The sequence below is a fragment of the Peromyscus leucopus genome, chromosome 1 (genome assembly GCF_004664715.2).
Source record: "Peromyscus leucopus breed LL Stock chromosome 1, UCI_PerLeu_2.1, whole genome shotgun sequence".
NCBI lineage: Eukaryota > Metazoa > Chordata > Mammalia > Rodentia > Cricetidae > Peromyscus > Peromyscus leucopus.
The window spans coordinates 12,262,018-12,284,481 of NC_051063.1; the positions used below are offsets into that span (position 1 = coordinate 12,262,018).

General features: G+C 42.6%; 2 protein-coding genes across 2 annotated transcripts in view; one reads left to right on the top strand and one right to left on the bottom strand.

The window, feature by feature from the left end:
- The window catches only part of Ostf1 (osteoclast stimulating factor 1), a 47,300-nt gene extending 41,614 nt beyond the window's left edge, over window positions 1–5,686 (bottom strand). The window contains exon 1 of the mRNA XM_028874893.2: window positions 5,609–5,686. Within this exon, the coding sequence (XP_028730726.1) occupies window positions 5,609–5,642 (34 nt within the window). The 5' untranslated portion in view covers window positions 5,643–5,686. The remainder of the gene's footprint in view (window positions 1–5,608) is intronic.
- A 262-nt stretch (window positions 5,687–5,948) lies between these two features.
- The window catches only part of Nmrk1 (nicotinamide riboside kinase 1), a 28,186-nt gene continuing 11,670 nt past the window's right edge, over window positions 5,949–22,464 (top strand). The window contains exons 1-4 of the mRNA XM_028874894.2: window positions 5,949–6,065; window positions 9,877–9,940; window positions 13,733–13,823; window positions 14,081–14,129. Of these exons, the coding sequence (XP_028730727.1) occupies window positions 9,912–9,940; window positions 13,733–13,823; window positions 14,081–14,129 (169 nt within the window). The 5' untranslated portion in view covers window positions 5,949–6,065; window positions 9,877–9,911. The remainder of the gene's footprint in view (window positions 6,066–9,876; window positions 9,941–13,732; window positions 13,824–14,080; window positions 14,130–22,464) is intronic.

Genomic DNA, 22,464 nt, shown 5'->3' on the forward strand with positions numbered 1-22,464 from the left:
GGAGCCCAGGAGTTTCTCTGAACAAGGAGGTCATGAAGACTCTGCTTGGTGCTCCCTCTGCTTCCTGTAAGGGGCCTGAGTGAGGCCCTCTGGCTCAGGGACAATGCTACTGGCTGTGACATCTTCCTTAGTTTGAGTTCAAATTGCTCACAAGTTTCCAAGAAATTAGGAGGGCCAGAAAAAAAAGATGTATTCTAAGTGCTTGGTGAATTCCAAGAATATAAAACCAGAGTAGCTCATCAAATTCATAGGGATGATACCGTTTTAAAATCTGATGCCGCCGGGGCGGTGGTGGCACACGCCTTTAATCCCAGCACTTGGGAGGCAGAGCCAGGTGGATCTCTGTGAGTTCGAGGCCAACCTGGTCTACAGAGTGAGATCCAAGACAGGCACCAAAACTACACAGAGAAACCCTGTCTCGAAAAAAAAAAAGATTTTGCCGGGCGTTTTTTTCTTATAATTACCCTCCTCTGTGACACCTTTTCAGTTTCCCCAAATTCTGTGTCCTGTGCTTCCAATACTCTGATCATCCGCAATAATATCCAAGTCAAATGTATTAAGTTTTTTTTCTGCTTTGGCTGGGTCACAATTTTTGAGGGGTAGGTCTCTCTGAAAATGGCAGTACAGCCACATTCTGATACCCAAGTGCCACTACAGGGCTATATCCACTCTATCCTGTGGATTTGCAAAACTAGACTATGTGTTATAACACTGCTATAACAAAGGACCGGAATCCATCATAATGTGCATTGGTAGGGTTCCCTTAAACAAACATCAGCAAACACCACGTAGGAGTTTAAAAGAAACTCAGCCACTCTTGGTATTATGTGCATCTTTCACCAAACTCCCCTAATGTGGGCCAGGAAGACATCTCAAGGGTTGAGGTACCCACAGCCAAACCTCAGAATTTGAGTTTGGTCCCTGGGATGCACACGGCAGAAGAGAGAACAGACTCCAGCAAGCTGCCCTCTGACCTCCACAGACACACACACAAACATGAACCTCCTCCGCGTAACCCATCCAAGTTAAAGCCTGAACTCTAGTCCCAAACCACATCACTCACAGCTAGCTTGGAGGCTTATTCATCATGAATAAAACAAGGATCTAGGGACCTACGTCACAGTGAAGTTAGAATAAATGCAGGAGATTGAGGACACAGAGTGCTTGCTGCCGTGTCTGACATGTGGGGCCAACTAAATGTTAATTTTCCCCATCGCCATCATCATCATCCAGGGCGTTTTCAGGAAGTTTCCCTTGGACTCTACTCAGCCATCAGGTATAAATACATCACACCGATGGAAGAAAACAGTCCGGCGTATACCTGAAGCCAAGTCATCAGTCTCACTATCGATTCATTATTTATGCAGGGGCGGATCACACAATAGTTGAGACCATTTTAGACAGAGACTCTTTTCCTCTCACGTTTTTATTTAAAGGGCATATATACAATGCCCTTTATGCTTTTATCGTGAATAACAAAGAAGTCAGAACACTGGCTGGTTTCTTCTAAGTTTTCTTTTCACAGGACACATGAAATATTTATATTGCTTTCCTCTCACCACCAAAATCAATAAGCCATTTGGAGGAGATGGCCAAGGTCAGACATCAGGTTTCCAACTACAGTGGACTGTCACCAAATCTGTCCAAAATGAGATGGTCTCAAGGTTCAGGTGATATTCGGTGCATTCCTTATCCCGTGGCCCATCAAATTTCTCAGTCCCTGTGAGGCCTAAACTCTGTCCTGTACACCTTCAAGCTAGGCAGAACCACTCTCCTTACAGTGCAAGGCTCCTGAGGGTGGCTGAAAACCACATAACAGCTCTCTGCACAAACTGAGCGGTCTCAGGGCTCTGAAGGGCAGGTCAGTCCTACGCACTAAAGACTGAGCCGGGGTGCCATATCTATTGAGCAGGGCGAGGGTTTCAATGACAAACCTTCAGGAGCCAAAAGTGGCCCCACAGAAGATAAAAGGCTATGAAAGGCACAGGCAAACTCTGATTGAAATGGTGTTTCAAGCACAATACAGACAATATAGAATCCCAGCCCACAGCAAGATATCTCCAACTGACACTCGGACACCATTCTGGGGATAATTGCTTCTATTTTTCCTTTTGTGATAAAAACTGACTTACAGGGAAAAAAATAAATAAAACCTGAGAGGTTATTCATACAGTGTATTATCTCTAGGTGATAAGGATGATTTTTTAATTTTAATATATTTATTGTTTATCTGTATGCTCCAAATATTCTAAAATAGAAAATATGTTTTATTACTTGTTTTGTTTTTTGAGGTAGGTGCTGCATAGCTAGGCCTCTTTGACTTCGGCCTCTTGAGTACAAGGATTCCAGACATGCACCACATTAAGATTTTGCTTTTTTTTTTTTATACAAGATTAAACAATTAAATGGACATGATCAGCCACCTAGCTGTAGATAAAGAAACTAAGTACCAAACAAGAACTTTATCTTATTGTTCCCCGGAACCCCCAGGGCCCAATGCAAGCCACAGTAAGGAATGTCTAAACAAAAGACCAGGCAAGGTGGTGAGGCAGAGGCAGACTGAGCTTAGTGAGGTCCAGGCCAGCCTGGTCTGCAAAATAAGTTCCAGATCAGCCAGGGCTAGAGTAAGATCCTGTCTCAAAAAGAAACAGAGAAAGAAGCAAAGACAGAGAGAAAACAGAAAGGACACTCTGGACACAGGCAAAAAAAAAAAAAAAGCACAGTGAGATTCTGCTCAGTCCTCAGTAGTTCCAACGTGGCTGGACTCTCTCCTTGTAAGATCTCACTAGAACTTGCCTGGGGAGCCTCCTTCCAAGAAGAGCCCCTTGCTGGGTATAGGCTGTTTGGCCTGAACGATACGTTACCCACTTTGTTATTTAACGTCCGTTGCTTGCCATTTGTGATAGTTTATACTGACTTACATTAGGCTATGGCATCCCATAGGAGACAAGCTTCCAGATTTACCTATGGGTATTATCTAGAGTAGGTCAGCTTTTAAGAATGCCTGGAAGGGATTTCCTTGATTAGGTTAACTGGGCTGTGAAGACTCATCCTTGGCAAGGGCAGCACCATTCTTTGGGTTTGGGTACTGCATCTGGATAAGAAGGAGGATGCTATCTGAGCAGAAGCATACATCCTTCTCTGCTTGGTGACGGCAGAGGCACTGTGGCCAGCTGCCTCACACTCCTGCCTCCAGGACTTTTCAGCTGTCATAGGCTACCCCCGGAAACTGTGAGCCAAAAGAAATCCTTAGTCTCTTAAATTGCAACAGGAAAAACAAGGCAGGCACAAGTAGACTCTGTCCCTCTATCCCCTCATCCAGCTCCTCTCTTTGCTGTGTTGCCCATTCAACTGGGAGTCGGGGTGTTTTATTCCTCGGCTTTTTCCTGTACAGATACCCAGCCCAACATATGAAGAGAATCCGGGGGACTTTTGTCTCAGATCTCAGTGGCATTAAAGTAACTACTTCCCAGAACAAGCAACACATATTAATTTCCTGAGCACTAAGGACCTTATCATTGCTCTTTTATCTGTGTGCATGAAGTTGATCAGGAATAACATGACAGCCCAGGGCCAGTAACTTTACAGGAGCTTATGACATGTGTGCTTATCAGCTTACTTTTCTTCTCATTTCTTAATATTCTTCCCTCTCTGCCCTAACTTTTTCCTTTTCCTCTCCCCCAACTCTCTGACAATGTGAATTAATATATATATATATGAAGGAGGGTATAAACAAAGCAATTAATGAGAATTTAAGCCTTAAATATGTTCTCATGAATGACAGGTTTCTTTGGAGACCTTCACCCCTGCGACTTGCCTGGAGAACAAGGAGAGTCCAGTACGCCTGCTGTCAGAAACCTTAGATCCCTAGCCAGCTGTAAAATATTCAGGGCCCCTCACACAGTGGAGTCTGGCTATCTGAGCTCGGCTCCTCCATCCATCATCACCCCACCACTGATAGGAGATGAGTTAACCTCTCCGATTGCCCCTGGGCAATAGGGCCATACAAATGGTACTGACCTGACACATCTGCTGGGAGAAAGGAATGAACTCAAACGTGTTTGGGTGACTAGACCAGTGCCTGCCACACAGTACTTGTGGGCCAGTTTTTTTTTTTTTTTTTGTTTTTTTTTAAGTCCTACAGACACTAATATTTCTCATTGTAAGTTACTAAGTCACCAAACTGATTTTCATGGCAACTTCACTTATGTCTTGGCCTCACTTGTAAATCCCTGTGAAGTCAGTTCTTTCTAAATAGCAAAAATGTTTAGCCATGCGTTTTCTGGTTTGCTAGGGGAAAAAGCAGAGATGTAGACAACAAAATAGTTCCCAGAGCCTATCTTCCATTTAGTAACAGGATGAATCCTAAACCACGCCCAAAGGTGCGTGAACACACAAGTTCACAGATGCAACTCGCGACTTCTCTTTTAATGTGTCTGGAGGGTTGAAAAACTCAGGACCTGATTCCGGGGACAATCTTCTAAATCAAGCGCTTTGTTTAGCTATCAAAGAACTCAGCATAGCTATACACTTGAGGTCCTGACTTACATCTGAGTTTACAAAACTGCCACCTCATACATCCGTATCTAAATTGCAAATTGCAAACTTCTCAGATTTCACGTCGAAGGCAGCCTCTAACCAGCACCGCCCTGACTCTGATCAGGCCAAAGCCAGTCTGAGCCACTTCCCTTACCCTTGGCCCTGGAAAATTTAAGTCGTCAAAGAATGCCTATTTCATAAACGTGTGTGCATTATTTTCAAATTCAGGGTCTTGATACTGCCACAAAAGAATAAAACTGAATAGTTATTAAATTTCGAGTGACTGACCAAAAAAAAAAAAAAAAAACCTCAAGGGAAAAAAAAAATCACTGAAGCAGCATAAACTGCCATATAGGATGATGTAAATGGCTCGTTTCAAGTTTCAGCCTTTGCAATACCAAAGTTGCAGACTGGGGGGAAAAAAGAGCTGGGAATTCGTCAGTCATTAATCTCCCACTTTCCTACGAGTTCTGTTAATTACCTATCCAATGAAAGCTCCTACGAGTTTATTTGGCCGAACTGAAATATAGCAGTCCCTTTAAATTCTCTCGTATCTCTACATCACAGAAAACACTCTAAGAACAACGTTTAAAAAGTGAACCAGGAAGAGTGGTCAAGTTTTGCTTTGAGGAACTTCGGGCTCTCTCCAATTTAGTTCACCAGAGTCACCCTAAGCAAAGTACTGGGACGCACGACAGCGCGACAGTGCCCCACTCGAAGAGCGGAGAGGGTAGGGGGCCAGACTGTCCCGCTGGCAGCCCGGGTGCAGCTCTCCAAAGCTTCCTGGAGACCTCGAGTCCCCAGCCTTCTCTCCTCCGGGCCCCGCAGGCAGCGGGCGCAAACCCCACCCAGCCGCAGCGCACTTCCCGTTCGCCGGCCGGTCAAGAACTCCAACTTGACAGCGACACGCTGAGCTATGAGGAAGTGGCCGCGACCTAGGTGCTTGTCACCACTTCGCTGGCACGTCCTGGCGAGCCGTGCGGAGGGAGCCTGAGGGCGCTCCACGGGAACTCCTGCGCTGCGCCCCGCAGCCCGGAGACCCGCACGCACAGCGCGCAGAGTTTCTTACCTGGTTTGACCGGTTTGGGAGGTGGCTTGGACATGGCGCTTCGCGGAGCGGCCAGGCTCAGCCGCGGGAGCCCCACACGCAGACGGGAACTGGGCGCCAAGCCTGCGCTGGCCGCGGCCGCTCGGGACCCGCGCGCAGCCGATGCGGGACACTCGGACCAGCGAGCTCCGCAGACCGCCCTGCCTTCCCACCAGGAAGTGGCCGCGCCTCGCCGGCCGCTGATTGGCTGCGGCGGGCAGCCCCGGCGGAGTCTCGGAGGTCCAACCTGCTTGGGAGCGCTGGGGCCCCGCCCTCCTCCGTGGGGGAGGAGCCTCAGGGTGGCCACGCCCCCGGGCCCTGCTTGGCTGGGAATATGAAAGCGGATAGAGTGCTTGCACAGTCCGGGTGAGCCACCAGCAGTGGTTCCCTCGTGCGGCCTGTTCTGCGGCCCTGCTGGGGAGGACTCGAACCCGCTTCGGTGAGTACTCAACTGCCCGCTGCGTAGCCACCCGAGGCCTGGGCACCTTCCAGTCTCCTGCGCGGGACCCGGAACCTGATTGCGTCTAGGGAAACCGCGTTAGGACTCGCGCACCTAAGATGCGGCTCGCTACCGCTCTTCACTGCACCGGCGCTAGCTCTAGGTGACCACACATTTGCTGGTGGGAGAACTGGGTCTTGATTCCACGGGACAGGACGCCCCTTTCTGCAGCATTTGGTTAACAAATTCCAATCCACTTGTTACCTGGCTTTTATAAAGCCTTCTAAGAATGCTTTTGGTGTTTTTAATAGCTGAGACAAAAGCAAAAGCATAGTGTTTTGTGGCATGTGGCACATGAAAGTTAGGGGAAACTTAAATCTCCGTGTCTGTTAAATTTTATTAGAACACACTAAGCTCGTTTTCTTATGCATTGACTGTGACCGCTTTCTCATTACAACTTCAGGTTGAATAGTTGCCCATGCAGCCAAAACTATGTACTGTCTGGTACTTGACAAAAATTGCCCAAGCTTAACCTAACAGCTCATCTCTTGAGATTGTATTCACACACACATAAACTCACAATGTTATGATTAGTATTATATGGCTAGTGCATATTAGGGGAAAGAAAAATAAAAATGAAAAGATTGGTTACATAAGAAACTACAGAGTCAGCAAGATGGTTCAGCTGCGAAGCCTGATGACCAGAGTTCAATCTTCAGCACCCCCACGATGGAAAGAGAACTGACTCCCACAAATAGACCTATGACCTCTACATGTGTACTGTGGTGATCCATGGCGTGCATACAACGTAAATACAAATGTAATAAAGCATTAAAAAAAAACCTTCATAAAATGGAGTGTCAAAGTGACTACTGAAGGTTAATTTTAAAATAAAGTGAGTGAAACTTCAAGAGGCATAGGTTACCAGGAGCTTTGTGGTGGCCATACTCCTGGGCACTTGCTTACCAGGGCAGCCGTGGGAGATTTCTGTTTACCAAAAGGGATCAAAGTTTAACTTAGTAGCAAGAGATTGTCCTGTTCATGAGAGAATATTCAGATCACTGTTGAATAAAACAAACAGAAGTCCTGAAAACATGTGTCTTGAACTCGTCTGAAGAGCACATGTGTTTTTCCTCATCATCTCTCAGATTTTGTGGTGCAGTGACTGTCTTCCAGCCTGTTGATTTGTCACATGCCCCTGGGAGCTTTCTGTACTTTAGAATTCAAAGTAAACCATGTTTAGAAGTGGAGTAGATCATATATAAACATAAGACAACTATGAAGAAGATTCAACATTTCACTAAGAGTAAATCAAAAGTATTTTTAAAAATTCTGTAAGTTAGCCAGTCTTGTGATGCATGCCTATGATCCTGGCACTTAGAGGTAGGTTAGCTTTGCCACAGAAGCAGCCTTGACTGTAGCAAGTTCCTGACCAACTCGGGCTACACAGTGAGATTCTGTCTCAAAAGTATAATAGTAAGTAAATGTGAAAGAAATATAAGTGACTCAGTTAAGGTTTGCTCCTGTCTGAGTCTGTTTTCTCTGCTCCCTGTGTCCTGGGCAAATGGTCTTTGCTGCTGAGTAAAAGAAACTGCATAAATACCACCCAAGATTCAAGGTGATAAGACAGCTGATTTCATAACTCTGGAAAGTTCAAAAGGTTGTTTCTCCAGAGGAAACATAAGATTTACAGTTTATCTTTGCTCCAAGTTGTATGTGCTTCATAACATACTCTGCTGCAAGGCCAGATTTAGAGGTGCACACCTGTAATGCCACCACTTGAATGGTAGAGGCGAGGGGATCAATATAAGGTCGTCCATCTTCCACTACATAGCCACTATAAGGCCAGGCTGAGCCACATGAAAAGCCCCCAAAACAAACAATCCTTCAGCATGCATATATATACATATATGCATGACAACTCTTGATTGCAATTTGTTAAAAATTTAGGTTTTAAACCATATTCGAAGAGGTCCTAACTTATGATGAAATGGAAGTTGCTGGTGCCATGTCTGAGCCTGGAGTGAATTGCCATGTGAATCCAACAGGTTTTGAAATGGACAGCTTCAGGGATTGGTAGGCTGCTCACTGCTCCACTGCCACTCAGCCTGGCCCCAGCCTTGTTTCTGCATGGCCCAGTTCTCCTCCTCTCCCACATTGTCACCTGCTCATTGCTGTAAGATATGTCCAGCATTTACCCAAACACTGCTTTGTATAGTCCCAGGTTGCTAAGTAATGTAGACCTAGAGTATCTGGGTTTTAAACTTTCACTTATTTAGTGTATATGTGGACACACACGAGTGCCATGCAGAGGTCAGAGGGCAACTCAGACGAGTCGGTCACTTCCATGTGAGTCCTGGGGATCGAACTCCAGTCATCAAGCTAGTAGTGAGTAACTCAGGTCATCAGGCTTGGGGGTGGGATGCTGTTTTGATTTGAGAGAGAAAACAGCCTTGCATTTCCTTATGTGGCTGTGGAAGTTTCTGCCTCTCTTACCCAAAGTTCTTCCACCTCATTCCTCATCTCTGAATTGCTAGAGTTCCCACAGAGGTAACAAGTCTTTGTAGTACCACGACCAGTCATTATTTACATCCTATGTAATTGAGGCAATATACTGATGAATGTGCACAAATATGTCAGGCAGGAAGAGGACCAGAATTTTCCAATAACTGTGCATGGCAAAAGCATGGCTTTTCAATAATACATCAATAAGTATGACATGGATTATCCACCAGAGCCTGACAAGCCAGTACACGTGCAACATCCCTTTGTGCTCTTAGTAATGAAGCATTTCAGAGCCTCTCACGATGATAGGAAGATGCTCACTTGATTGATCTAGTTCCCTTTCTGGCTATTCTAGAAATGGATATATGTCTTTCCAGTCTGGGCCGGGTTTCACTTCTGCAAAGCTTGAGAATGTATGCTATTACCAGTGAAAGCTTTTCAGAGAGAGGGAGGGAATGAGAGACAGACTGGCTTCTGTTTGCCTCTGCCCCTGGCGGCAGTGCCTCCTTTTACTAGGAAAGTAGGAAGGGCTTAGAGAGAGGTATATTAATCAGATTTCTCTAGAGGAACAGAACTTACAGGAGAAAGAAATATATATATAAGGGATTTATTAGAATGGCTTCCAGGCTGTGGTCCAACTAGTCACAATGGCTGTCTGCCAACAGAAGGTCCAAGAATCCAGCAGTCTGTCAGTCCATGAAGCTGGATGTCTCACCTCATCTTCAGTATATGTCATAACTCCAAAGTCGGCTCCAATATCAGTGGAGGAGTAGAGTTGCCAGTGAGAGCAAGAGCAATGAGGGGAAAAGAGCAACCTCCTTTCTTCCATGTTCTTTCTACAGGCTGCCAGCAGAAGCTACATCTTCCCACCTCAGAAGATCTGGATTAAAAGTAGTTTCAGGGGACCTGACACCCATGGCAAAACACCAATTCACGTTACATAAAAATAAATAAATTTTTTAAAAAAGGAAAAATGTAAAAGTAGGTTGTCCCCTTCAAAAGATTTAAGTAAGAAAAAAAAAAAATCCCTCACAGATGTGCCTAGCTGCTTGGATTTTTGTTCATTCATAGTCAAGTTGACAACTAAGAGTAGTTGTCACAAGTTAACCCAGGGTAACAGGTCACACAAGGGAGACATAGTTAACAGGCCCTAAGGAAACACCAGCTATTGGCAACAGGAAGCCAGACAGTGTGGGTAACATGGAATTGAGGCCACTGATCCTCTCTCAGCTGTGACTTCTCTTCAGGACTAACTCTAGAGAACTAAATGATACTGATTTTATTTTTTATCTCTCTATAATTTTAGGAAATATTAAGAAGACGTGATTTCCAAAGCCCATTATGAAAACATTTGTCATTGGAATTGGTGGGTGAGTAGTTCCTCCATAAACAGCTGGGCCACACACTCCAGACATCCAGATGGTGTTTCATGTGGCCATGGTGGAGAAAGCTGTGAGGAGTCCTAAGACTCAGGAGGGGACTGCTGTGTGAACCCCAGTGGGAGGGGAAAGGGCTTCCCAGGGAAGGAAAGGGTAGGGCCAGCAGTATTACCAACATTTCCATTTGTTTACTGGAGCTGAGACCTGATTGGTCACTCCTTTGCTTGAGGTCACTCCCTTCTTTTTTTGTGGCCAGCTTTGACCTGGGAATACAGGCTTCCTTCATTCCTCCCGCCCTCTTCCCCCACCTTTAGGGTAACCAGGTGAACTATTTGGCTAGTTTACATTACCCTGGTGTAATATTGGCCATGTATCCTCTATCACAAGTATTCTAAATTGCGTGGTCATCTGACCTGTGGTGCCAGAGGCTGATGTGCAGATGTGACATCAGCAGCAATGGGAAAGATATTACTTGTCTTGCTACTGGATTCTGTCTGTCATTCTTCATGTGTGTCTTATTGATAAGACATTTAAGATATTACAAATGTAATTCGAGAGAGATAATCTGTTGTGTTATTATATTACATCATACAGGAATCAATTAGGAGTCACGTAGGACTGGGTGTAGTTGGGTAGCAGAGCATTTGCCTGCGTGTGTGAGGTCCTAGGTTCTAATCCCAGCATCAGACAAAGAAAAAAAAAAGCAAGTAAGAGTGAATTGAGCATCAGAATGTGCTCTGTTGTGGCTTCTGTCTGCCTGGAGCCACAGCTGTGTTATTCTGCAAGGCTACTCTTGTCTTCCTCTACATTTCACACTCACTGCCACTCTCCCATAGTAGGCCATCAATTCCTAATTATAATCTTCTAATTTTCCTCCACACATCTACTGGTTTAATCCTCAGTGGCTGGGCAGCGGGAGACCCATGCCGTAGTTAAACTTTGCTTCCCACTCCAGCGATAAGCAGATTCCTAAGCCCCACCTTCCTCAGCTGGAATATGGGGGTATTAATATCACCTTGTTACCCAAGTATTCTCTCGTCTTGTTTGATGAACTGTGAACACTGTTTTCAGCCTCTGCTTGTACTTTGGCACCCTCCTACTACAAGAGGAGCTAAATGTTTATTTGTAAACAAGGAAAGGAAAGCATCAGGTAGCCACTCACTTCCTCCCTCAGATCCTAAAGCCATGCTCTGGAGCTCTTCACACAGAGAGCTTGTGTGAAGGAGGTTCTGAGCTTGCTGACCAGGAAGAAGGGGTCCTGAGGCATCACCTGACCCACTGGGATGGTTACATTCCAAGCATGGATTACAGGCTCTGTGCTCAATGATGAAACTCTTTCACAGCTAGTCCATTCCCTGCAGGACTCCTGTGGAAAGCACTTCCTTCTCTGTGTCTTCAGCTGAATCAGTGGGGAGGGGTCTATTTATTGTTGATTTAGTTACATGATCTTAAAGAGAAAGTATAAGAAATGACTGACACATTTTTCTGGCCAGATTTCTCAGACCATAGTAAAGTTTCCTCATTTTAAACAAAAGCTCGGTGTCTTGAATATGGACTTGCAGTATGGTTTAGAGACATTTTTTTGTTAAAAAAGAGAAGGTCATATCAATGTTCTTAGTACCTACCTGTGTATTGTAAGGTAAAATGGACAGTCGTCTTATTAATATCTTCTACTTTGCAGGTATAAGGTACGATAATTTATATCTAATAAGCATTTTGGGGGGGGTTGTTGTTGTTATTGTTTGGTGGGATGGGTCTTTTTGGTGGTTTGGGGTTGGTTATTTTTGTTTTAAATGCAGACAGAGTTTCAATATGTAGCCCTTGCTGGCCTGGTACTCACTTTGTAGACCAGGGTGGCCTTGAACTCACAAGAGATCCACCCGCCTCTGGCTCTTGAGTACTAGAATTAAAGGCACACGCCACCATGACCAGCCTCACAACAAGTACTTTGGATGAGTATATTTCTCTCTCTAGGTTATAAACATTGTCATGTTGGTCTTACCTAGAACTAATCATAGGTTCTTGCCAATAGATACACCATCAGGAGTTTTGTGCTTTGAACATTTGGTGTGTGGTGAAATCTTAACCTCTTTTCGGGGCGACTTTAAATGTACAAAATAAGATACATGAATACAAAGAAAAATTAACTTATTAACATGCAAATATAAAATATTTGTAAACAAATCTGTGACCTTGTGATAGTTGATTGCTAGTGTAATAAATAGCATATATTAAGTTTAAAACAATAATGAGCACCTGTGACACTTCAGGATACCCGCCCTCCTACAGCTCAGTGTGCAAAGGGGTGCCCCAAATCACAGGCACCGTCACTACAGTAAATTACTACTTATAATAAGAGGAGCTGCTAAATTCCTGCTAGAATTTAGTGAAAATGGTGCAGTCTCTTTCTTTTCAAATTCACAATGACCCTGAATTCTTTCACAGACCCTTTGGATATGACTGAGCTCTGAGCCAATCACATCTTTGCAAAAATGATAGAATAAGCCATGCTTGATGGCTGATACCTGTAATCCCAGTATTCAGGAGGTTAGGGTAAAAGGTTCACTGTAAATTCAAGCGCAGCCTGGGCTACGCAGTTAGGGATCAATATGGACTGCAGAGTGACACCCGGTTCAAAGAAGAACCCACAAAGAAAAGAAAGAGCAGCTGGAGAAATGCCTCTCACCCGCAGGAGAGAAGGAAACAGGACACATAAGTTATTCTGGTACCCGTGCTTCCAGATGTCACAGCCCAGCCGGAGGAAACAAATAACTGACCTGATGGGAGAAGTGACCCTGGGCCTCTACATGGGCCCCAGCTATAGAGAGAGGGGAAAGAGGCATGGCACAGGAAATGTGGGCTCTTGGTAGGTGGGCTTCTAATAGGCAGGGTTTTTTTCCTCTTTTTTTTCCTGTGTGGTTAAAACAATCACAATGACTGTAGGCAGTTCTATAAACTTGCAGAAAGGTGTATCAAGGACTTCTCTGGAGTGTATATCGAACCCAGAGCTGTTTAGATAGTGAAAACGTTGTTTTGCTTCCTGCACAGTGTGGATGAACAATCTTATTAAATAAGAAACACAGAGCCAATTGCAAGGTTAAAAGCCCAAGAGGTCAGAGCAATAGCTAAGAACTAAAAACCTTACCCTTCACTGCTGCTGCTGTCCTCCTCAGCAAGAGAGCTACTTCCTGTGTGTTTGTCTTTTTATAGACTTTCTATTCTGCCTTCTCATTGGTTGTAAACCCAACCACATGACCTCCTCATCACTGCCCATCTATACAGACCTCCAGGTCTCCTATGGTTGGTATTGAGATTAAAGGCATGTGTCTCCATGCTGACTGTATCCTTGAACACACAGAGATCTGCCTGTCATGTGATCGGGATTAAGGGCGTGTGCTACCACTGCCAGATTTCTGCTATGGCTTGCTATTAGCTCTGACCCCCAGGCAACTTTATTTATTAACATACAAATAAAATCACATTTCAGTACAAATAAAATATCACCATAGTACAGTGTCTGTGTTCTGAAGTTCTAGTGTCCAGTTCACTTACCTGACTGTCACTTGCCTCTTCCCATCCTACATTTGACTCTTACTGTTAGGGTGGCTTGTCTTTCAAACCTGTGATTGTTGCCTGAGAAACAAAACATGATCAGTGAAGATGAGAATTTCTATCTCAAGCAGTAAATATTGTTTTAAATATCCTTTTTTAAAAAATATTGTTGAAGAATGTTCCCTGTTCCCTAATGTCTTCTTGGGGCTCGTGTGTTTTTTCTTGGCTTAGCGTGACAAATGGTGGGAAGACAACCCTGGCTAAGAACTTGCAGAAACACCTTCCCAATTGCAGCATAATATCCCAGGATGACTTCTTCAAGGTACGTATAAAGTCTCTTACATAACTTATCTAACACAAAAAGGTGTAATAACAAAGTTAATTAAATTATATCCAAAAGCTTTGGCTGAGGATGAACTTGGCAAATAGTGTTACCTGCCCACTAGATGGCACCATCTGTCAGTGACTGTCTTTGCTCTTGTTCCTCATTATCCAAAGCATTATTAAAGGCTTAATTGTATAATTGCATCATTTCTGCCCTTCATACTGTTTTGATTTTATGTCCTATTGCTTTTCCAGCCAGAGTCTGAGATAGACACAGATGAAAATGGATTTTTGCAGTATGATGGTAAGTAGAGTCACTTGTAAATTTATTATGAGCTTATATTCATTTTTTTTTTTTTTTTTTTTTTTCAAGACAGGGTTTCTCTGTGTAGCTTTGCACCTTCCTGAACTCGCTAGGTAGACAGGCTGGCCTAGAACTCACAAGATCCGCCTGCCTCTGCCTCCCGAGTGCTGGGATTAAAGGCGTGCGCCACCACCGCCCGGCTTATATTCATTTTCTTTCTCAAATCCAAAAGTCTCTCTCTATTAACATAATGTTAAATGTTTAAATAGGGAGGGCAAGCAGGCTCCCTGGGTTAATGCACTTGTCACACAAGCCTGAAGACCTGAGTTTGATTCCCTTGAGCCTTTGTAAAGGTAGGAGACACCTGCCTCCGCAAGATGTCCTCTGGTCCCTACAAGTGTGCTGTGGCATGCAGCTTCCCCCTATCCCCTCTCCCCCCCCCCCACACACACACACATCTCTCTCTCCTCTTTCTCTCTCTCACACACACACAAATAACTTATTTTGGATGATTAAATATCATTGTATTTTAAGCCTGCCTTTGTAGGTTTTTATGATCTTTGTTAACTATTTAAGTAAACAGAAATTTTCCTGAAGATGTATATTTCAAACTCAAAACTGGGATGGTAGATTTTTTTTTTCCCAGAAGCTAGGACAGGGTAGGTTTGCCATCCTTCTGTCCATCCCTGACTCTGGCATATGGCATATGTGACTAGCCATGCTTACACTTTGACCCTTGCCCACCAGAATATTTCATCTACACCAGACTAAGCTTCCAGGCCTTCAGCTTCCCTTCCTGGTTGCAAAGCACCAGGAAGTGTGTTTGTTTGTTTTACTACTGAGAAAATCTTAGAATGTTTTTTTAGACTCACTTTATTCTCTTGACCCAAGCTGATACTGTTTGGAAGCCAAAGAATTCAAGTCAGCTTGAAAGCATTTCTTTTTTGCAGAGACTAGCATAATAGAGTTTTTGTTCTTACTGCCCTTTGTAATTAACAGGCTACCGTTAATATGTATGTAGACCAACAGAGGGTGCTCTCCTAAAACGTCATGTAACAGGCTATCCTTAGAATGTATGTAGACCAACCAAGGGGACTTTCCTAAAATGTCATGCTCCTTATCTTCAACTTTGCGGGTCTGAGTATTCAGTGTTATATAACAGTTCTTGCAGACACACAGTAACTTTCAGACCAAGTCCTTTCTATATCAAAATCAATCTTTTTTTTTTTTTTTTTTTTTTTTTTTTTTTTGAGACAGGGTTTCTTGTGTAGCTTTGTGCCTTTCCTGGAACTCACTTGGTAGCCCAGGTTGGCCTCAAACTCACAGAGATCCACCTGGCTCTGCCTCTGGAGTGCTGGGATTAAAGGCCAACTGCTCACCCCACCCCACCCCCAACCCCGGCAAGTTCAATCTTGATACATTGTTTTTTTCTCTTTCTTCCTTCCAAAAGTTAGAAAACATTTTGTAAAGAAAGATTGAAAAACCAATTTCAACGATGACAAAGCATTATTGATGGCTCCCATTCATTGGGGAGTTCTCATAAACTAGCTAATAAAAAGGTAATATTCCAATAGAAAAAATGCAAGAAGAATGAGAATAAGCCTTCTAAAAAGCAGGAGGTCATCGAATAATTGCAATCACCTTTTCTCCAGTTCTCTAGTAAACAAAGAATTTTAATGGAGGGATAATGACCCAGAGGCGTGGCCTCATGCACATTACATGCAATTACCAACTAGTGCAAATATGTCACTCAAATGCTGTGAAATGTTCCAGCCATGAGTTCATGTATCCTATACCCAAGAGTCTTATCTTTAGGGAAAAAATGTTGCAATGTAAAGTGAGTCCAGGTAGACTCAACATCTTTGTAACTACTAAAAGGACAGGTTCTTGAAGAAACTCCTTATGGAGTTTGCTTTCATTGTGGCAAGGTTAGCCACTAGGCAAAGAAACTGCTCTTGCCTTTGACTGCTGACAATGTGCTGTGCAGACTGGACATGCAGGACACACAGGAAAAAGAATGTTAAACTTTGCCAAAACAAGGCAGGACAGTCCTTCAAAACTGCTGCTTCACAGAAGAGTCTGCCAGATATTCTGCAGGAGACAGAGGGAAGTGACTGAGGAACTTTGCCAATACAAGGCAGAACATTTCCTGCTTCACTGAAAAGTTTGTCAGATGTTCTGGGCCTGTAGGCTGAAGATGGATGCCACAACATTGCAGAGGAACTTTGGGTGACTGTCCAGGCAGCAAGGTGTCTCTGTTGTTAGGTAATATCACATCCTTCTGGGTTTTTGATGGAGTTAAAGACTAAATAATTAGAATTATAGTTTTCCTTAGTTATGATAGAAAGTAAATTAGGTAAAGAACTAAATAAATAAAAAGGTATTAGCTTTAGCATAGTAAAACTATACACAACAAAAACAGTTATCAATTATAATAATCTGCCCATTTGTAGTTAGCATCTTCAGAGAAAATAATGCATTATCTATTCTATCTTAGTGAATCCAAAGTTTTACACCTAATTTACTTTCTATCATAACTAAGGAAAACTGCAACTATAACTATCTAGTCTTCAAACTATAACAATCTGTTCTATGCCCAGTGGCTAATCTTGTCACAAAGCAAACTCTATAAGGAGTTTCTTAAATGCCCATCGTCTCTGAAGTAAATTGGTGCTGCCAGGAGCAGATGTGTTTCATTGTCATGAAAACACCTTAGGTTAACAAAATGTTTTACATGCCATATTCTATAGGTCTTCAAAGTGTTTGAAGACCATTCAATTTAAAATATACCTATTTAACCTTGAAAACATAACTAATGTGACTACAAGTTTGATAATTATAGATTAACCATTAACCTCATTTCTTATTTATACATTGCATTTTTAAATGAACTGCATAAGCACAATACCCCAAACAAGAGTAGAAACAAATAGAGAGTGTAACAAAATTAACTTTAAATTTGTATCAGTATATCAAAATCCATGCCAGTGCAAAACATCTGAGGTTAATAGTTGTCTTTTTATCCTATATTCCCCTAAATATAACAAACATCCATGACCCGCCAAATAACCAAAAGCCTCCCACATCCCTCTTGGAAATGTGGGTGTCATATTCCTGCTGTCTGTGGAGAAAATATCTTTGAGGTCCCAGAGAGAAAATTAGAGATAATGGCCAAATCCTGGGAACACCAGCAGTAACCTTTGTTGACAGATATCACCTGTCAAGGTTCAGGAGGTCTCCCTTGATCAAACCTGATCCATATTATTCCTGAAGGAATCTATAACCTCTCCTCTCCTGTGGGAACAAAACTCCAAAGCATTTTTTATTTCCATTTGAAAAATACTTCTTTTTAAAAGTTAAGATAAAGAAAAAAGTTAAGATAGCCCTAAAGTATCTATGTTGGTTCAGTTTTGCAGTCCTGCTCACACTTCTATGTCTCTTAGCAGCTGTTATTTGCTTATCAACATTCAAAAAATTCAAAATCAAAACAATAACAGGATCCAGACTCCCTGTGTATTTACCATCTTATGTGACTTTTTTTCTTTTATATTACTTTTACTCTCTCTTTAAAGACTTTATTTTTTTTAACTATTTATTTGTTTCTATGACTGTCTATACCCATATTCTTTCTTTCTTAAGCCCACACACATTGTAAAACACACTGGAACCTGTCTGGAGGTTTTCCATCTGGACCTCTTTTACTGTGTATCTCTAGTGTCTTTTGACTGCAGGAGCAAACTTTAGTCAGCTAAGCTACACCTGGATCCTCCATGTGGCTCTCTTGCCTGGCTCTGCCCGCTTCTGGGTTCACGAGAGCCAAGCCTAAAGCTTACAGCCTGGTCGGAGGATTGTTTGACCTGGAACTGCATTCAGCCCCCCAGCTATGGAATGCTGGTGCCTTGAACTGTGGCAAGCATTTTTTACTTAGTTTTTGGTTTCTATTTAACATGAAAAGGGCTGTTTCTGTATGGCAAAACTTCTTAAAGGAGCTGTGTCCCTTTTTTTTTTTTTTTTTTTTTTTTTAGTTTTTTTGTTCTGTTTTTGTTTTCCAGTTTTCTCATTCTCTAGGGATATCCCAGCCTCATGTTGGGTGCCAAAATGTTGTTGGTTGTTTTATTACTCTTTACTCTTTTGCTTTTTGGGGGACCCACCACCCAGCTCTCAAATAATCATACATAGAAGCTTGTTCTTAATTATAAATGCCCAGTCTTGACTTGTTTCTAGCCAGCTTTTCTTAACTTAAATTATCCTATCTACCTTTTGCCTCTGGACTTTTACCTTTTTCTTACTTCTGTAATTTTATTTTCACTCTTATTCTGTGGCTGGTTGTGTGGCTGGGTGGCTGGGTGCTGGGTGGCTGGCCCCTAATGTCCTCTTCTCCTTCTCTTGCTCTTTCTTCTTTTATCTCTCCAACTTCTCTTTTTTATTTATTCTCTCTGCCTGGCAGCCTACCTAACCTCTCCCCCGCCTCACTATTGGCCATTCAGCCTTTTATTAGACCATCAGGTGTTTTAGACAGACACAGTAACACAGCTTCACAGAGTTAAATGCAACATAAAAGAATGCAACACATCTTTGCATCATTAAACGAATGTTCCACAGCATAAACAAATGCAACACATCTTAAAATAATATTCTACAACAGTTTATAAAGTGAGTTAGCAAATACACAAAATACTGAGCAGCTTAAGCTACAGAAGGGTACTGCCCTCATGGTTCTGGAAGCTGGGATCTGAGATGAAGGGGTGGTGGGAGTTGGTTGCTGTTGAGGGCTATGAGAGACAGTTGATTCTGTGGCACAATCTGGCTTTTGCTGCTTACCATAATCTCTCCTTTCACTTCATGTGACATCTCCCGTGTGCATATGTATCTAAATTTCCACCTTTTATAGTGACGTCAGTCCTATCACAGAAGGTGCCTGCGCTGCTGCTTAACTAATTATGTAAGGTGACTTCATTAATGTATTTCCAGATGATCATAATCCAACATACTGGGCATAAGAACTCGATATGTGAATTTTCAAGGGGGATACACTTCTTAGCTAGTAGAACTAGCTGGAAAAAAAGCCATTAACTGTATAATATTTAACCAACTTGAACAAATGGATGTATAGAACAGGTACCCAACACAGAAGTGAATTAGAACATAGAGGTGCTCTAGTCATAGCAAACTAAATTTAATTCTATAGAGGGTAGGTAGGAAAGGACAGTACTTTTAAAATTATTTAAAATTGTTTTTCTTATGGACAGTTTCAAACATATACCAAAGTAGAAAGAAAACTATAATAAATGGTCATGGTTTAGTTTATTACCTGGCTTTATATATAATATAATATATATAATATACCCTTTGGCAGTTATAGCTCTTCTCTACTCTCATCCACTTTCTCCATCTGCATTTTTTTTTTTAGCAAATCCTAAGTATCGTCACATCTTGTGTGAAGTAAGACACATGGATTCCATGGACTAAAAGACCACTAGGAAACACAGAAAATATTTTAACTCCCTGTCCCCTTGTCATTGGCCTCATTCATTTAGGCAGAACCTGCAACACAATATAACAAAGAAAAGAAGACTGAAAAAGAAAACAGCATGCTGGCTGAGGTGTGGTGGTTTGAAAGAAAATGGCCCCAAAGGGAGTGGCACTCTTAGGAGGTGTGAATTTGTTGGAGTAGGTATGGTCTTGTTGGAGGAAGTGTGTCACTGTGGGAGTGGGTTTTGAGGTCTCTTTTGCTCAAGCTTCCCTCAGTGTGATACTCAGACCACTTCCTATTGCCTACAAACCAAGGTGTAGGACACTTGGTTACCTCTCCAGCACCATATCTACCTGCATGCCACTTCACCCCCACCAAAATGATAATGGACCAAAACTCTGAAACTATTAGCTGCTGCCTCAATTAAATGTTTTCTTTATAAGCATTACCTTGGTCATGGTGTCTCTTCACAGCAATAGAAATCCTAAGACACTCTGTTTTCTTTATTTCTTCCCATATGGGACCTGGAGTGCTGGAAATGTATGCAACATGAACATCAATGAACATAAAAAGCACCAAGAAACCTATGACCAAAGGACTAGAATAAGGGTGGCCTACCAGAATACAGTTTCTTTTTCTCCTGCTTCTAGCTAGGCACAAAAGGAAAATCTTATTCCCCTGTTGTGTCCACAGAGCGTTTTCCCTCTATGACCCCCTCCCACCCACCTGGTATCGTATGGATACTGAACATACAGGCTCCTCTGAATCTGGGTGCACTTCAGAGTGACGGGCTGCAAAATAAGATTAGATAGTAGCCTCAATATCACAGCACCCCAGATCATCAGGACATATCTGAAAGGCATATGTCAATCAACGAGGCAGGAAAATCTCAACTTGAATTAGAGAAATGATGGCTGATAAACACCAGTTCTGTGATGACGCTGTCGAAATTGTCTGACGGAGATTTTAAAGTGGCTTTGTAAAAAAGGGTCAGCAAGCAACTGTAGATAGACTTGAATCAGAAAAGTTTAAATGCCCCAGAAAAGAAATAGAAATACAAAAAAAGGAGCCAAGAAGAAATTTAGTAACTGAAATAAGTATAATAACCCAAATCTTACAACTCTCTGGATAGACTCAGTGGAAAAATAAATATGAGAGAGAAAGAGTTGTAACGTGAACACATGGTAGAAATTACTCTGAATGGGAGAACATTGAAAAGGATGGAGTGATAGCAAACAACCTAACATCTCTACCTGTGGAGTTTCAGAACAAGGACTCGGTGACATAATAGTGAAGACTTCATGTTGAGAGGAGACATAAACCTGTTGTTTGAAGAATCTAGTGACCCCCCCCCACAGGGTTCAACAAAATGAGTCAAGAAATGATTAGGAGAGGTACAAGTTACAAATAGCAACCATGGGAAACAGCGGGATCGTAGACCCTACAGATGTTGAAAAGAAGCCCTGGTGCTTTGCCTGCTTGTATGTCTGTGCACATGTGTGCTTACCCCAATCGTGGATATTCCTATGAGATTTATTTGTAAACTGATGAAACTGACAGTTTCCTGGAAGAAGTGGCACTCAGCCAAACCAGCAGGGTAAACACAGAAAATCTTAATAGTCTTATCTCTGTTAACTTAATTAGACCACCCCTTAAAACTTTCCAGTAGGAACACTTGTGAGGGCACATGGTGTGATTAACGGTCCAGGCATGAGGCTGAGAATTTTCATGTCTCACAAGTTGCTGGTCTGGTCTGAAGACCGTGCATAAAGAATACATGTTCTGCTTCTGTAGAGCCATACTTGTTAGCTCCAGAAGTTGCACATTTCAGGGTTTACAAAGACATTTGTATCCTGTAACTTTTAAAAGGTTTCGTGTAGAACTGGAGAGATGTGAGCTCGGTGATTAGTCACTGATTGCCCTTCTAGCAGATGGATTCATTTCCCAGCACCCACATGGCAGCTTACAACTGTATGTAACTTCAGTTTCCAGGGAATCTGATGTGTTCCTCTGGCATCTGTGAGCACTGAACACATATGCACAGACATACAAGCAGGCAAAACACCTATAAACATTAAAAAAAAAAATCTTTTTCATTTATAAGAGATCCTTTACAATTAAAAATAGTAGCTACTTTCCAAATAGATTATGATACGTTATTTATCTTTCAAATGTATCTATAGTTTATTTTGTCTTCCAAAACTGGAATTACAGGCAGCTGTGAGCCACCATATCAGTGCAGGGAATTGACCATGAATCTTCTTTTTTTTTTCTTTTTCTTTTCCCTTTTTATTTTATTAAGAGATTTCCCATTTATTTTACATATCAACCACGGATTCCCCCGTCCTCCCTCCTCCCACCTCCCCAGCCATCCCCCCAACCCACCCCTCACTCCCACCCTCTCCAAGGCAAGATCTCGCATGGGGAGTCAGCAGAGCCTGGAACATTCAGTTGAGGCAGGTCCAAGCCCTTCCTCCCTGCACCAAAGCTGCACAAAGTGTCCCACCATAGGCACTGGGCTCTAAAAAGACGACTCATGCACTAGAGACAGGTCCCGGTCCCACTGTCTGGGGGTCCCCTAAACAGTTCAAGCCAAACAACTGTCTCGATTATCCAGAGGGCCTAGTCCAGCTCCTCAGCCAGAGCATTGGAGACTCTTAACCACCAAGCCATCTCTCCAGCACTAATTTAAGTTTGATTTTTAAAGATTTTGCTGGAGATATATAGTTCAACTACTGAACATATTGTCTCCAGTACCATAAACTTTAAATTTTTCAATTATCAGGAAGGAGTTGATGGGATAGTCAGCCGTGAATTTATGGCATCAAGGCTGGGGCAGGGGAGAAAACTCAGTAAGTAAAG